Below are 14314 nucleotides of genomic sequence, written 5' to 3'. Positions count from 1 at the left end.
ATGTATTACATAAGAGAATTTTGATTCAATGATTATATAAATTTTCAGAAGGTAAGAGTACTCAACTGATAGCGTTTCCGAGTTAAAGTATTTATTTATCACTGTCATCGTACAGCCCTTTCATAATATCCACGAGTCAGTCGTCGCGTTTTTTTTTCGTCGTTTATAATTTGTATTATAAAGCTATACACATTCAATTTAGTTTGATAATCTACTTACATACTTAAGATCGAAGTTTATGTTGTTGTAGGTAATAGGTACCTCTAGTAGGGTTAGTCGTTTACTTAATGAGAAATGCTTCACTGAAATCGATTTGACCGAGGTATGAAATTGGAGCGGTATCTCTCTTGGCCAAGCACGTGTTATAAATGCAAAAGACGTAATAAGTTCTGTGTTAGTCTGTTAGCACTCAAATATACCTATATGACTAGTTTTCTGTGTCAACAGATTTTTTTTTCTTAAAAATATAAAATATTTACAAGGATTTTCAGCTAATTTTATCGAGATTTAATAATCTTGGTTTAATCACATCAATAATACCCAAGTATAGAGTAGGGCCGTGGCTTTATCCGATTACTACCAAAATTACACTATTGAGCCAGTATTACATCGCAACCTTGCCTATAGAACTAAAAAATAAAAAAAAAGTAAAATGAACAAGCACGCTACTGTACTTTCTCTTGCGAATACTTATATATTCGCTCATATTTAAACAGACTTTTACAATAAACTGAGTATTTTTGACAAAAATAATAAGAGCAGTGAGAGATCGAGAGATTTGTCCGAAAGAAAAACCAAGAATCCATATAATATTTAAACATTAATGGATTTTATAATAGCTGTACAATGAAGAGATAGTCTTTTTTTCCTTACACATAATTGAATTAATCTTGTCGATTTGTGTATGCACGAAATAAATTTTATAGTATACATCGTCATGTTAGAAAGCACGATATACACAATTTTGGCGTATTAATTTTCATCTTTTGTAATTCTAATAGACATCATGAGAAACACGATACGTAATGAACTTCCGTAACTGTATCTCCAATAGGTAGATTACGACAGGTAAGTATCAAATCGTACGTAGCTTCGTATAAATATGAATCAGTATCCAGCAGACCTCTAACTATCCTCTTAATTATACAATCACAAGTATTTGGTCTTTTTACATTAAATTTATACATTCTTTGTCGCAATTTGTCGCGCATATCCATATAACGATATAACAGGTGGAACCTGTATAACGTAAAAACTCTAGAATATAGAGGGCCAACGAAATTTGATAACGGAAATATTACTTCGATAGCCTAAATACGAAAGTAAATATACTAAGCAGTTCCTAATTTGCAGTCGTATTTAGTTTAGAGGCGTAGCCACGGCACCCTCCCATCTTTACTTCCACACATTCCTCTTCTTCCCGTTTACTTAAATATAAAAATACATAGCCAGTCTATACATAAAGCGTGCAAAGTGGCACAGTGAACTGAGTTATCAGACGTCCTGGATGGTTAACTACCGCTCTCGCTGATTGTTGGCGGTTCCGCATCATCGTGAAGTTTACTCGTTTTGTTACTTGACACAGGTATACCTGAGGTTTTTGGCAGCAGGTTAGTTGCATTATCACTATTGGATGTTGTGGCGTTGCACACGGAATTGTCGAAGTGTTGCAGACATGGAAATTCCGAACCAGGCAGCAATAAAGTAGTTTGAGTAGGAAGATTAGTTAATGATACCATTCCTGGCGTCACCATTTGCTTGTTGAAGTATCTCCTCAATGCTTCTTCAATTAAATTGGCTATTTTATCACGATCATTCTGTAACAATAATAAGCGTCTTGCTGAAGCAAACTTGAACTTTCACAAGTCGGAATTGCTTATTGGTGATACGCGCAAGACGAATTTACCTCATTAATAAATCCAAAATGTACAAGTTCCTGTGCGAGAAGCATTGAAGTATCCATTTGGCTCACAGGACACGTCAATTGTCTATTCATTTTGTCATCCATTCGCAACAATATTGTCATCTGTACAAAATAATATACTGATTAGGATACAGATTTAAAATTTATTTCGTAAATTATCTCACTAAAATGCTCTATGTGCCACTCACAAGTAATTCATTACTATCTTCTCTAGGCTTAACATTACACATCATATTAACTACTCTTCGAGACTCGACGTCCACGGGCTCGGGTGTAACCGATTTAACCGATTCTGTCACTTCGGGCGATATCGCCCTCGGTCGGACAGGCGGAGGTAATTTCGCCATAAATGCAGTCAATGGATATATTCCATACCTGGCAACGTAAAATCACTCTGGTTAGCTGACAACTTATCCGATATAAGACACAAAATCTTCAGGCTGATGTATCTCATAACTGAGATACTCACTTTACATCTTCAACAAATTTTTCTAATTTCTCTGTAACAGGAATATCACTTAAACGAATTTGTTGCGGAGGTATTCCTTGATACTTTACTTCGGCGACTACGGTATCTGGTCCATATAGCCTTTGTAACACTTCGTCAGTGATTGTTTCCGAAATGTTAGCTACAAAAAATTCAATATTACATATGATTTATATTCACAATCATTATAAGTGTCTTCAAGTCATAATCGTATTTACCTCAGCTATCAAGTTATTATAAAATATTATTAAATAATAAATACATTATCATTAAATATTTATAAAGTATTAAATTAAATATCATCGCACATAAATTATAGATTTGCTTCTCAACTTACTAGCTGAGTTGACCAAGGCGTGTGCTGCGAGCAACTTGAGAGAATGTACTTCAAATAGAACGGGATGAAATAGCAACTCTCTTGCACTCGGTCTACTAAGCGGGTCCACCTGAAGACATTTACGAATAAAATCTTTTTGTTGAATATCATCTAAAGATTCTATTGTCTTCCGGATATTCTCTTCGGTAACAATTGTACCCGTGTCTCCGTTTCCCTGAATTTCCAGTGCGGCCATCTCCAAAGCACACATTCCAAACGAATAAATATCAATGGCAGGTGTGACGGAATCTTAAAAGGAGAATAGTTTGAATATAATTTAAATGTGATCCATACGTTCGTATCCAAGCGATGCACTCACTTCCATATTCTGGGGCCACAAAATGCATATTCTTCATGTTTGTTCTACAAGTCTTGATGTGGTGGTGAATTGCATCTGGAGCTACTGTAATTAGAAATAGATTTTTGTCATTTTCACAGCCTATTTCAAGGTAAGCGTCAAACACAAAAATGACATATTAATGTGAACGTATTCGACAATGTGTTAAACTTTTATTTATAAGGCAGCCAGCAGACAGAATTATGTAGACGTAACATATGTAAACAAAATGTATATATTCCATGAGAATCGATGTTTAGAGATACCTATTTACTACATATCCCGTATGTTTGCTGCCGAGATGAATGACTAAATCTCTCTAGAAAAATTGTGTTTCAGCTGAAAATTGATCCTAAAAGTAACTTGAGCCCTCATATAATTAATATTTTTCGCATGTAAACGTGTCTCTGAAAAGAGAAGCATGTTTCTCGGAAGATACGGATGTACAAATAAAACATAAATTATTTTGTTAAAAAAAGAACCACATATTTTTCTATTGATTGCACTGTTCTGCTACAAAGAGCCATTTTTGTTAAGTCAAAATATGTAATAAATTCAACTCTTTAATCAATTATAAATTATGAACAAAAAAGCAATGTATGTATATATGTGTGTATATACATACAATGAAAATGCGTGCGCTAGGTGATTGTGAGAAGGACAAAGAGACACGTGAGATACTTTGCCCTCTTTAGTTAAATACAATTAATAAAACCAGAACAAGATAAGATAGTGCGGCATAGTGGCACTAACATAAAAATAAATTTTAATTATTTGTACATTTAATGGAGCTACTTAATAATAAAAAAGTTGTTTACCTCTCTATGCCTAATTTACTTAGCTGGCAATAGTCGATGACAATCTGCCAAATGATTTTTTTCTTGAAATTCATCACCTTTGACAATAAGACCGATTGAAGGACACCGACGTTGGTGGATTTATCCTCCGGCCGGGTGAAAGTACGATTCGTACTTCCTCTCTCTTCAAAGGCTTTGCTGTGTTTTTTTCATTATCTAGATTAGCCTATTTGCTATAATTAAAAATGAGGACTCAAGTTACTAATAATATGAAAAGGCAATTTAACACAATTTTTCTAATGGACTCATGTTACTAACATTATGTATAAGTACAGAGAAACGCGTGTTATAATAGAGTAATAATATAAAAATTCTAAACACTATTTAAATATAATTCAGTAGGACTACGTTCATTCCTACGTAATCACAATCAATTCTTTAATACATATATATATGTATATGTATGTATTAAAGGAGGAGAATGCTAGTTACGCTAAAAAAAAGATTTCACTATTTACAAATAATTAGTAAATATCATATTTGCTGTATAATATCCCTGTTAAATGTACATTATAAAAATATTGTTTTAAAAACATTTATTTTAACTTGATGACATGTACTGTCTTACAATTATAATTATTTATGACAAATAATTTTTGTAAGACGACTATAAGCATATATATTTCTATATGTAAATAAATATTTCCATGATGTTTGTGTGCCAAAACCACTAGAGAAGCACCTACATTGGCACATAATGAATCACATTATACATGTTCTTGTTCATTCAATAAAGAACTGAATCATACAATTATTATTTACCTCGGCTGAATAATGAATAAATAAAAAGCACATAATACAATTCTGAAAACACCTACTCCACTTATATCTTCATACATAGAGTACAGATGCTAAAAAAAATTCAAAACTGAGAAAACATGTTGAGAAATAAATCTCTAAACTGAGCAAAAAATATGGCACGAGTTATTTTTTGCTCATTTTAATAAAAAATATATGCCTTCTACAGACTTGAATCTTCTTTTAAGATCCTACATAAACAAAAAAAAGAGAGTACTGGTATAAACATAATTGCTACTGTTTTCGCATTTCTTAAACAAGGAACCTTTCATATAAGAATAACATTTGCTTTCCTTCAAGAAAGATAAGAAGTTGCAACGAAATACAAAGATATAAGTTACTGACAATCCTGTGAATGAGAAGATGAAAAAGCCTCACACACACATATATATAATCTTGTTACATACTTTCGTTGAAATGACAACAATTTCCTATTGTATGATAATATACGTTTACATTATTTCAGATATAACGTACGTAAATTTAATGTATGTAAAAAGTATTTAATGTCTGTATGCATGTTATCTGATCTTGTTTAGATACAAAATAATGTTGCAGTATACATTAAATAATTAATGTAACAGAGAAAGTTCTTTTTTTTCTTACACAAGTACTTACCTGAACCAATTTTTACAAGTCCGTTATGTTGGATAAATATAGTGTCACAGGTAAGATTCCCATGTATAATAGGAGGTGAACAGGAATGCAAATAACTGAAACATTTCACAAATACAACATACGTAAATTGAGAATAAATTGTGCAATATATATTATATTATTTGTACTACCTGAGTGCAGAAAGTATTTGCGTGCACCACCGTTTCCACGCTTGTAGAGGCAACTTTTTTACATTGCGTTTCGTTCGTTTTAGGAACTGTTTCAGGGACCCAGATGACATATATTCCGTTATAAATATAACCTAAGAAATAACATAAAAGAAATAAGTTAAAAATATATGCATATTATCTGTACCAACGCAATCAAAACTGTATTCATAACTAAATGAATGAATATATAACTCAAACAAGAACGCCTTTTATGATCAAAGCTAGATCTCCGTGCTTGTATTAATATTACTAAACCTTGTTCAATGTAGAGTTGCATTATGACTGAAAAAACAATTCGGCGCGCAGTTCGTTGAATTCGAGGAAAGTATATAAAATCACACAAGCAATATAAGAACGGAGACCTAACTTTGATCATAAAAGGCATTCTTGTTTGAGTTATGTTGTTACAGTAACGGTAAAATATCTTTCTACTTTGAATTAATATATAGTTAGTTGACTTACTCGGGGTTTGTCATTGTGGGTATCTGTCCAATACCTATGAAATTTAACAATGTTAGGATGCTCCAATTGCGTTAGGTTCTCAAAAACGAGTTGTATCTTTTCTTCCTGGGCCTTAAAGTTTTTTCTTTCCGAAAATTGCACCTCATTCCATACCACTTCGACACCTTCCTCTGTATCCATCGCCAGATAGGCACAGTCAATTCCTGGAACATCTCTTTGTTCCACCTACAAACAAGCATTAAAGTTTCTAATCCATATTTCTATAATCATTTAATAAAAAAAATAACGAGCTAAAAATAAAGAGCTAAAAATAAAAATACATTTATTAAAGAAATATATATACATGTAGTGTGATATAGTGTTGTTAGTATATCCTATATTATTTAATATCTTCAATCTTGTGTCTATTTTCAATTATACCCAAATTTACATTTACTATCCAAGTACTTCGTTATTTTGAATATTACCTAGATTTTTGTATAAATGCGTAAGTACACTGTAAAAACGCTTTGTAAATGTGTGCTGTAGACTGTGAACGAGTAGGTTATTCAATGCAATCTACAAGTCTATATATAGTATAATGGATTGTATTACTGTAATCACCCATTTTAAGTGTACTTAAAGTGGTGTTGAAATGATTTCAACGCCTATTTACTATTACATGAATGTGACCTTGTCAAGAATTTGAGGAGGGGAGATAATTCAGAAGAGGGTTTGCCACACTGTAGACATTAGCGATAATAATGTTAAACTTATTCACAATAATATAACACATGTAAATTGTTATTCACCATTCCAATTAGTATAATTCCGTGTAAAATATTTTTAAAAAATTAGTATAATTCTATATAAAATCAAAATACTTCAAAAAAATAAGAACTCAACAAATACAATAAAACATAGCAATTATTATGTGCCTCCTGTTAGGTGTGTACATACTTCCATTTCAGTAACTTCGTTTTCAGCTCCTCTCGTTGATCCAAAGCTAGAACCCTCAGCTAATGTTGATTTGGAACCTACATATACCTGAAATAGGCACACATTCCATACTTAATAAACATATAAACATATCACTCATTTGCTAAAATAGCAATATAACTAAAAAAAACAAGATATTCCAAAAAATGAGTTTGAATGTTTTGAATCATTAAAACATTAAATCGTTAAAATCATGAAAATATTATTTTTGAAATTTTGCCATAACAAATGATTGTAGTGAAATAAAAGAATCATTAGCTCTTCATGTACTGAAAACTCATCCATGATAAAAATAAATTTTTAAAAACAACTTTTTAACTTATGGCACTTCTAATGCAAAATTTTCTTATTTATCTGTTCAATTTTTAAAGCTTAATTCCAATAGAAGTTCGAAGATCCGTTCTTTTCTTGCATACAACTTCAAAATATCAATTTTTGAGTTATGTTATTGTTCTAGCAAATAAGCGATATATAAATATATAAATATAAATATTTATATTTTTATACACAGATATAAACAAGATAATAACTTTATCTACAAATCTATTTCACACATATAAAGACATTATATTTGACAAAAAAAAAAACCACAAGAATCTCACTACTTTACATAATATAATATCCACAATATCCATATATCAATAATTAATAAAACAAATATATACCAAATAGATACAAAGATTTATGTTTCTACACCCAACATACAAGATAATATCTTTATCTATTAATCTATTTTACATACATAAAGGTATTATCTTTTTAAATAAAGAAAGCTAGAAGTACAGTACTTTACAAAAGATATTAATAAACATCAATAAAAATAAATAATTAACTAAATAAATAAATTACAAATTTTGGTCATTGTAAAATATAGAAGCACATATGGCAATAAACAACACATATATAAAAACTTGAAATTATTTGTATTAAAAAATATATTTTAATTACTATTATTAAAATATTAATCATTTGCTACAACGACAAAATTTAAAAATTAACATCTTTAAATTGTCTGCAAAAAAAAGAAAATTTTCATAAGAATTCAATATATTGAGTAAAAAGCAAACAACACTTTTATTCCTTTACAATCAGTAGACTAAGTATTACAAAAATCGTATTTAAAAATAATATTACAAAATTGTAATGATTTAAAACATTCAAAGACAAAAAATTCATTTTTTAAGTTATAGCAAATAAGCGATATGATGGTAAAAAAAATCAAAATTTTTTTTTATTTACAAAACATCAATAATCGAATCACTAATCATATTGAAATAAAAACTCCAAGTATGTGCAAAAAGTCCAATTAAATATTACAATCGGCCATACAACAAAGGCCATAAAACTAATCTTTATTAACGTGACGTGAAGACAGTAAAGATTATTTTATGTACGAAAAAGCGAGAACTGCGTTTGAGGTAAGCATGATCAAAATAATTTTATTGATTTATACATTCGATAACAGAACGTCAGCAACTTATTTTTAGAATAAGATATGAATGAGCCTAATATTGGTTAGACATTTGTGCCAAAAATTTGGTATGAGTTAAGATACAGATGAGGTATACTAAATAATGAGAAAAGCACAATGGTCTAAAGGAGATTTCTCATGCAAAAGTAAATCTCTACACTTCAAAAGCTATTTCCACCAGAACCATCTGGATACATATAACCACCTGTATATATACAATATAAACTGTGCCAATATTTATTGAAATACAATTGGAATAAAGGCAAACAAATTTGTATGAAAATTGTTACTGTTAAAAAAAACATTCATAAATTAAAATATAGAGAAACATGAATAAGATTTAAATATGTCCTCATTTCGATATTTTGATGCTTCTAAATATATTTACAAATCATAGTATGTATAATTATAATTTAGTTGCATTATATTAGAGTAAGTTGTGAAGATAATCTTTATAAAATCATTATAAGCAATAACATAATATTTGGATATTAATATGTAATATGTAAATTATAATAATTGGAATAAGAAATGTAAATTGGACAAAAAACCTACAAACACAGAGAACTGCTTTTATAATTTTCAGCTAAACAAATAGTTAAAATCAATATAGAATCTATATTGTGATAAATGATTTTTCAGCTGTATAAACAATAACATATTTAGGATATTAATATATAAAATGTGTATTATAATGTATTATAATATGGCAATAGAAACTTAAGAACATATAAGAAATGGTTCTTACACAGTTAAATAAATAGTTAACATCAATACAGAATCTATATAAAAGATAGAAATAATGAGAAAAAGAGCATTAAGATACCCGTGCTGTTACGATAACTTGCAGTGAGCAACTCACTGATATAAAATTAAATATTTCAAAATTTTCCTTTTTTTTATCTCCAACTTAAAAAAAGAGAGGAAAGATGAACAGTGTAAGATATTTGACTAGAAAGAAAATGCGAAAGAATCAATTTAAAAGAGCAGATCTAGTCTATTATCTAAAAAAGAATGAAAAAAATAGAATATCTTCCATATGTTTCTACATTTTTCAATTCACAATGAACAGAAAGTTTGGATTTTTTCGTTTCCTTTTCAATGTGAAAGAGAAAAAAGAGGAAAGAAGAACAGTAAAAGATGTTTATCTTAAAAAAATTACAAGATGGTTAGCTTAGAAGAGCATATTTAATATCTAAAGAATGCATAAAATAGAATATCTTCCAAACGTTTCTGCAACATTTTTTGATCCTCATGGAATACAATGAAAAATTTGAAAATTTTCCTCTTTTTCTTTCCAATGTAAAAAGGAAAAGAGAGAAAAGATGAACGGTGTGAGACATTCAACTGAAAAGTGCAAAACAGTATTAAAAGAGCAGACATCTAAAAAGTGACTGAAAGAATAGAACATTTTCCAAACATTCCTACAGCATTCTTCAGTCTTGAGCACACTAAAGACAGCACAGGCTCCAAGCAGGCAACAGTATATAACATGTAAAAGTGCTCGCTCTTGGCAAAGTGGGTGTTAAGAAAGCTGTGTTCAAAAACATCACCTAGATGCACTTAAATATAATTTCCTTGTTTAACGTTAAACAACAAGAATAAAACAATGTCTGTAATGTTTCCAAATGCAGTCTAAGAGAAAGCGAACAAAGGAAAGGAGGCAAGGTGGAGAAGCTGCAGAAGGAAGATGTACCTCTTCCCGGCGCTTAAGCCACCGCCCGCACGGGCTCTCTTCCAGGATCTCGCTCTCATCCTCCGAGTCTTCACCACTTTCCCGCGGTGACTTGTGCTCTGGGTCCGTGCTGGAGCGGCTCCCGGGCATCACACACGCTTGCGATTAGTTAGAGAGGCAGCAGCGAACAGCAGGCCAAACTCATCGGTGACGATCTCCAGTTGCGGTGCACTCGTCTAGTCTCGCATCGGGCGACACGCCACGACAACGACCGGCGACGTCCTGAGCTCGTCGGATGAGTAGATGCGCACGGAGAACGGCGGCGGCGGCGGCGGCAGCGGCAGCGTCGACGTCGTCGATGTCGGCTACGACGGCAACGGCGGCGGCGACGACGACAGCAACGACGACGGCGACGACGACAACGGCGATGACGGCGATGACGACGATGACGACGGCGGCGGCGGCGGCGACGGCGGCGGTGGCGGCGACAATGGTAACAACAACAATAACAATAATAATAAAGTTGCACCACGCGTTATTCGTGTGTAACAACGCGTAGGTAGGTACTACGTGTCCCTGGTTCGCACTGCACTCACAAGTGACACATGCAGGTGCACGCAGCGCGCCCGCTCGTCTCCAACTGGCTGAGACCCGGAGCGGCGATATTTCTGATCTTACGCGACGGACGCGCGCTACTCGACGCTACTCGGCTTCGCTCAGGGACGCGCCGCGGTGATGTACATCGCGCTAACCGTCCGCGTATCACACTGTCAAAATAAAACCTCCCTATTGCGAGCGAAACTGCCTCGATATGACACACACTCTGGCACTCATTTTCGTTATGTCTTCGGTCACGTTCACCCACCCGATCGGCCGAAGTAGCAAATGCGCTTTTTGATTGCGACCGTGGCGCCACCTGTCGGCCAACCCACCGCGACAACGCCCCCCGGAGAGTCATGCGCGCGCGCGATTGGACGATGATCCGGCCAATCACCCGCCCACAATATAACCAGTGGCTTCATTCAGCAGAAAAACCAGCTTGTAGTTGTATAAGAGTCTTTAATATGATTGGTTTATATATACAGATCTGACAGAAACTAAGGGCAAAAACCAATCGTATTGAAGATTCTTTTTGTACATACAACAATTGCAAAGCTGCTTTTTAACGCAACCAGTAAATTCATCCCGTGCACCCTTAATTTTCGCGCAGAGGTCCACATGAAACAATTAAAAATTGGCATATTATTTTTGTTGAAGCTTCTGTATAATTATTATTGCTACAACGTTGTAAATTTTATTGTATTCACAAGTAAGTATATATTAAGTTTTTGAGGTGGCTAATGGCAATTTTGCAGTAAAAATTCAAAAATTTATGGCGGACCAAAAATGCTGAATTTTATTATTTGATTTGAATAAAACTCATTTTCCAGAGGTTTTTTAAGTGGCTGATTGTAAGAATTTAAAAATTAATTTTAAATTAACAATGGCAAATGAGTTAAAAGAAAATTTATAAATTGTTTCCATCGCATATCATTTTGGATCTGCCCAGAAACAAAAACTATGCTGTAAAATCTGCACGACCACGCATTTTATTTTTAAATGCATCTACTGTAGTTATAACTGGTGGCCTGACGCTATCATATTCTCGAAGAAAACGCGACCGATGCTCTCTATCTTCCCGATTAGTTCATGCCGGAGTATATATCGGCGATGTTCAAACGGAGTATCGATATTTTATACTTTTTTTAACACTTCTTTTTACATCTTTCTTTTCTCCTTTTTCTGCCGACATATCTTGAATGCAACAAAGTGTAATGAGATATATTAAAGAGCGAGGGTAAGAATAAATCTTAATTATACGTTTGTGCTATTTCTTTTTATCTTTTTATTTCATTAAATACTTCTGTTAAATCTTGAATATAAATTATTAGATCTATAATGACAAAATAATATTGTTTAAGGTTTTTAATTAATATTGTAAAATAACATCAAAGTAGAAGTAAAAGAAAGGAAAATTGTTAATCTCAAGAAAAATTAAACAATTATAAAAATCTCAATTGTTTCAAATATAAACAGTATAATATATAATTGCACTTAAAAAGAAAAAGCCATTTAAGTCCATTCGATAATCGATATCTAATATTACAGGTAAGTATTCCATTATCTCTTTTTAGAAATATTGATCAGCAATATCGATTTTATCGAGAATAAGTCAAGAAAGCAGAATGCTATGATTTACTCGAAGAAATAAAGACATAAAGAAATTAACACTTCTTAAAAATCTTTACAAAAATTTGCTATAATACTTTCTAAAGAATCGATCTCAACGATACTCGGTATCGATACCACTCACTATCGCATTCTACGTTATAATTGTATCTTTGTTTTTATAGATAATTAATATTTCTCCTCCTCTTTCTGTCCTTATCGAAGATTACTGATTATTATTGACTATTTTCGTAAAATTTCCTGAGAATCCGTATCTCGCATGTATAGAGGGTGATTCATTTCTGTCGCGTTCGTCATGAAATGACTTCGCCAACATGGTTATGTTCGTTCTCTATTATTTCGTGCGATGCCATGCGTTCGGAAAAGTGCAGCGTCTTTCGAACTTGCGATTCACTTCCGTTTTGTGCCGATGACACACGGTGTAACGAGAAATGGGCACGCATAGATAAATTTTGTTGATAACTTCTTGGCAAGAGTTACGAGAAACACGTCGATGATTTTCGAAATATCGCGGTTTTACATTTTGCACACGTGTTAATTTTTAGGACGAATCATACATATTGGTCGCATTATTGCCTACTCGTATTTTTTAATTAACAATTTTTTCCTTTTTTTTTTTACAAAGCTACACACAGTGTAACTTGTACAAAAATGTCATATATGAAAACATTACCTTTGCTAGATGGGGCGAAAGTAATTGTTATTAACGAAGGTTGGTTATTTTCCTTTTAAGTACACAATCTAAATAATTTATATAAACTTTTTTTATATATAAAATCTACATATTTTTTGTAATCAAGAGTGCTGATTTTCTTACATTTTATAGACATAGAGGCAGCGCATGCAACAGCGTTGATAGCAGGATGGATACATGCATGGAAGGAAAAGAATTTTGATCACAGTATCGATTTGCTGTCATTTGCTGAACCAAAAGCTTGGTACGACAGTGGACCAGAACCACTTACATCTGCGAATGTAAATTTGCATGATTATTTTAATGTTAATCTGACCGAAGATGCTGAGAAGAGAGACTTGGAAAATCTAGATCATGTATTCACTCTCAAGCTGAAACCTCGGACTACAGTTGTTGTCAACTGCTTGAGTACTTTGATTCTGTATGTGGGTTTAAGAAAGGCTATGCGATTTATACATAAATTAAGTAAACATGTGTCACAGTTGATATGCATCTATCGGAGGGATTTCATACACAATGTTCCTGCAATTGAAACCATTGGCAGTACTTATGTTAAGCTGGAGAAATTTGTAGGAATCATTCCTACAAACAATTTAATGTATAATGCAATGCTCACTCATAGAAAGTTGAATGGTTCCGTGATATGTCAAACAGAAATAATAAGACAGGATATTGAATCTTATCAGATTAATGCTGAAAAGATTACTATACCAAATAATTGCAAAATCGAAGTGGAACCAGTAAAGATTGAAGCATCATTTAGGATAGAAATGAGTGCTCAGGAGATGGAGCAAAGAGATAAAACACCTTTACCTTATACTTTGAATGCAACAAATACATCCAAGATATTTTATCAACCAGAAGATGTAGATGATATAGATGAAGAAGATCCTGATGATGATTTATGTATATAAGTTTATAAAAATCAAAGAATTTGTATGTGTCAATGTTATATAATAATATATTTTATATAAAATCATAGTGTATATACATTTTATATATTACATTGAGATAAGTTTTTTCTTAAGGATAGATTTTTAGAAACAAAATGATATTGAATTAAAGAAAGACAGAAAGTTACAATCCTTTTTCGGGTTATATCGTTAATAAAATAAGTATTGAAAAATGACTAATTGAAAATATTTAAAAGTTTACTTATATTATTATTATCAATTTGATAATAATAATAATAATTCACG

At 32.2% G+C, this 14314-nt stretch overlaps 2 protein-coding genes across 4 annotated transcripts; one reads left to right on the top strand and one right to left on the bottom strand.

The window, feature by feature from the left end:
• Nucleotides 1-74: 74 nt before the first annotated feature.
• Nucleotides 75-11063, bottom strand: LOC105201651 (nuclear receptor-binding protein homolog). 3 transcript variants are annotated; one of them, XM_011169749.2, is made up of 12 exons: nt 10789-11063; nt 10214-10557; nt 7008-7094; nt 6069-6293; nt 5568-5698; nt 5398-5492; nt 3107-3190; nt 2749-3036; nt 2394-2553; nt 2113-2299; nt 1907-2026; nt 1456-1817 (listed from the first exon to the last, which is right to left on the bottom strand). In XM_011169749.2, the coding sequence occupies exons 2-12, from the start codon at nt 10340-10342 to the stop codon at nt 1512-1514; spliced, it is 1812 nt and encodes a 603-aa protein (XP_011168051.1). In that variant the 5' UTR covers nt 10343-10557; nt 10789-11063; the 3' UTR covers nt 1456-1511. The 3 variants fall into 3 exon arrangements, with proteins under 3 accessions (XP_039308190.1, XP_011168051.1, XP_025992345.1); XM_039452256.1 differs by having other exon boundaries at nt 75-1817; nt 10214-11063; XM_026136560.2 differs by lacking the exons at nt 7008-7094; nt 10214-10557; nt 10789-11063 and adding an exon at nt 6536-6973.
• A 1338-nt stretch (nt 11064-12401) lies between these two features.
• LOC105201650 lies at nt 12402-14242 on the top strand. The gene is made up of 2 exons (XM_011169748.3): nt 12402-13133; nt 13248-14242. Exons 1-2 carry the CDS (start codon nt 13073-13075, stop codon nt 14027-14029), a joined length of 843 nt encoding a protein of 280 aa, XP_011168050.1. The 5' UTR covers nt 12402-13072; the 3' UTR covers nt 14030-14242.
• The last annotated feature ends 72 nt before the right edge of the window (nt 14243-14314 follow it).

This window comes from Solenopsis invicta, chromosome 7 (genome assembly GCF_016802725.1).
Source record: "Solenopsis invicta isolate M01_SB chromosome 7, UNIL_Sinv_3.0, whole genome shotgun sequence".
NCBI classification, from domain to species: domain Eukaryota; kingdom Metazoa; phylum Arthropoda; class Insecta; order Hymenoptera; family Formicidae; genus Solenopsis; species Solenopsis invicta.
The sequence above is the reverse complement of the archived record's forward strand: the minus strand, read 5'-3'. Positions and strand labels throughout refer to the sequence as shown.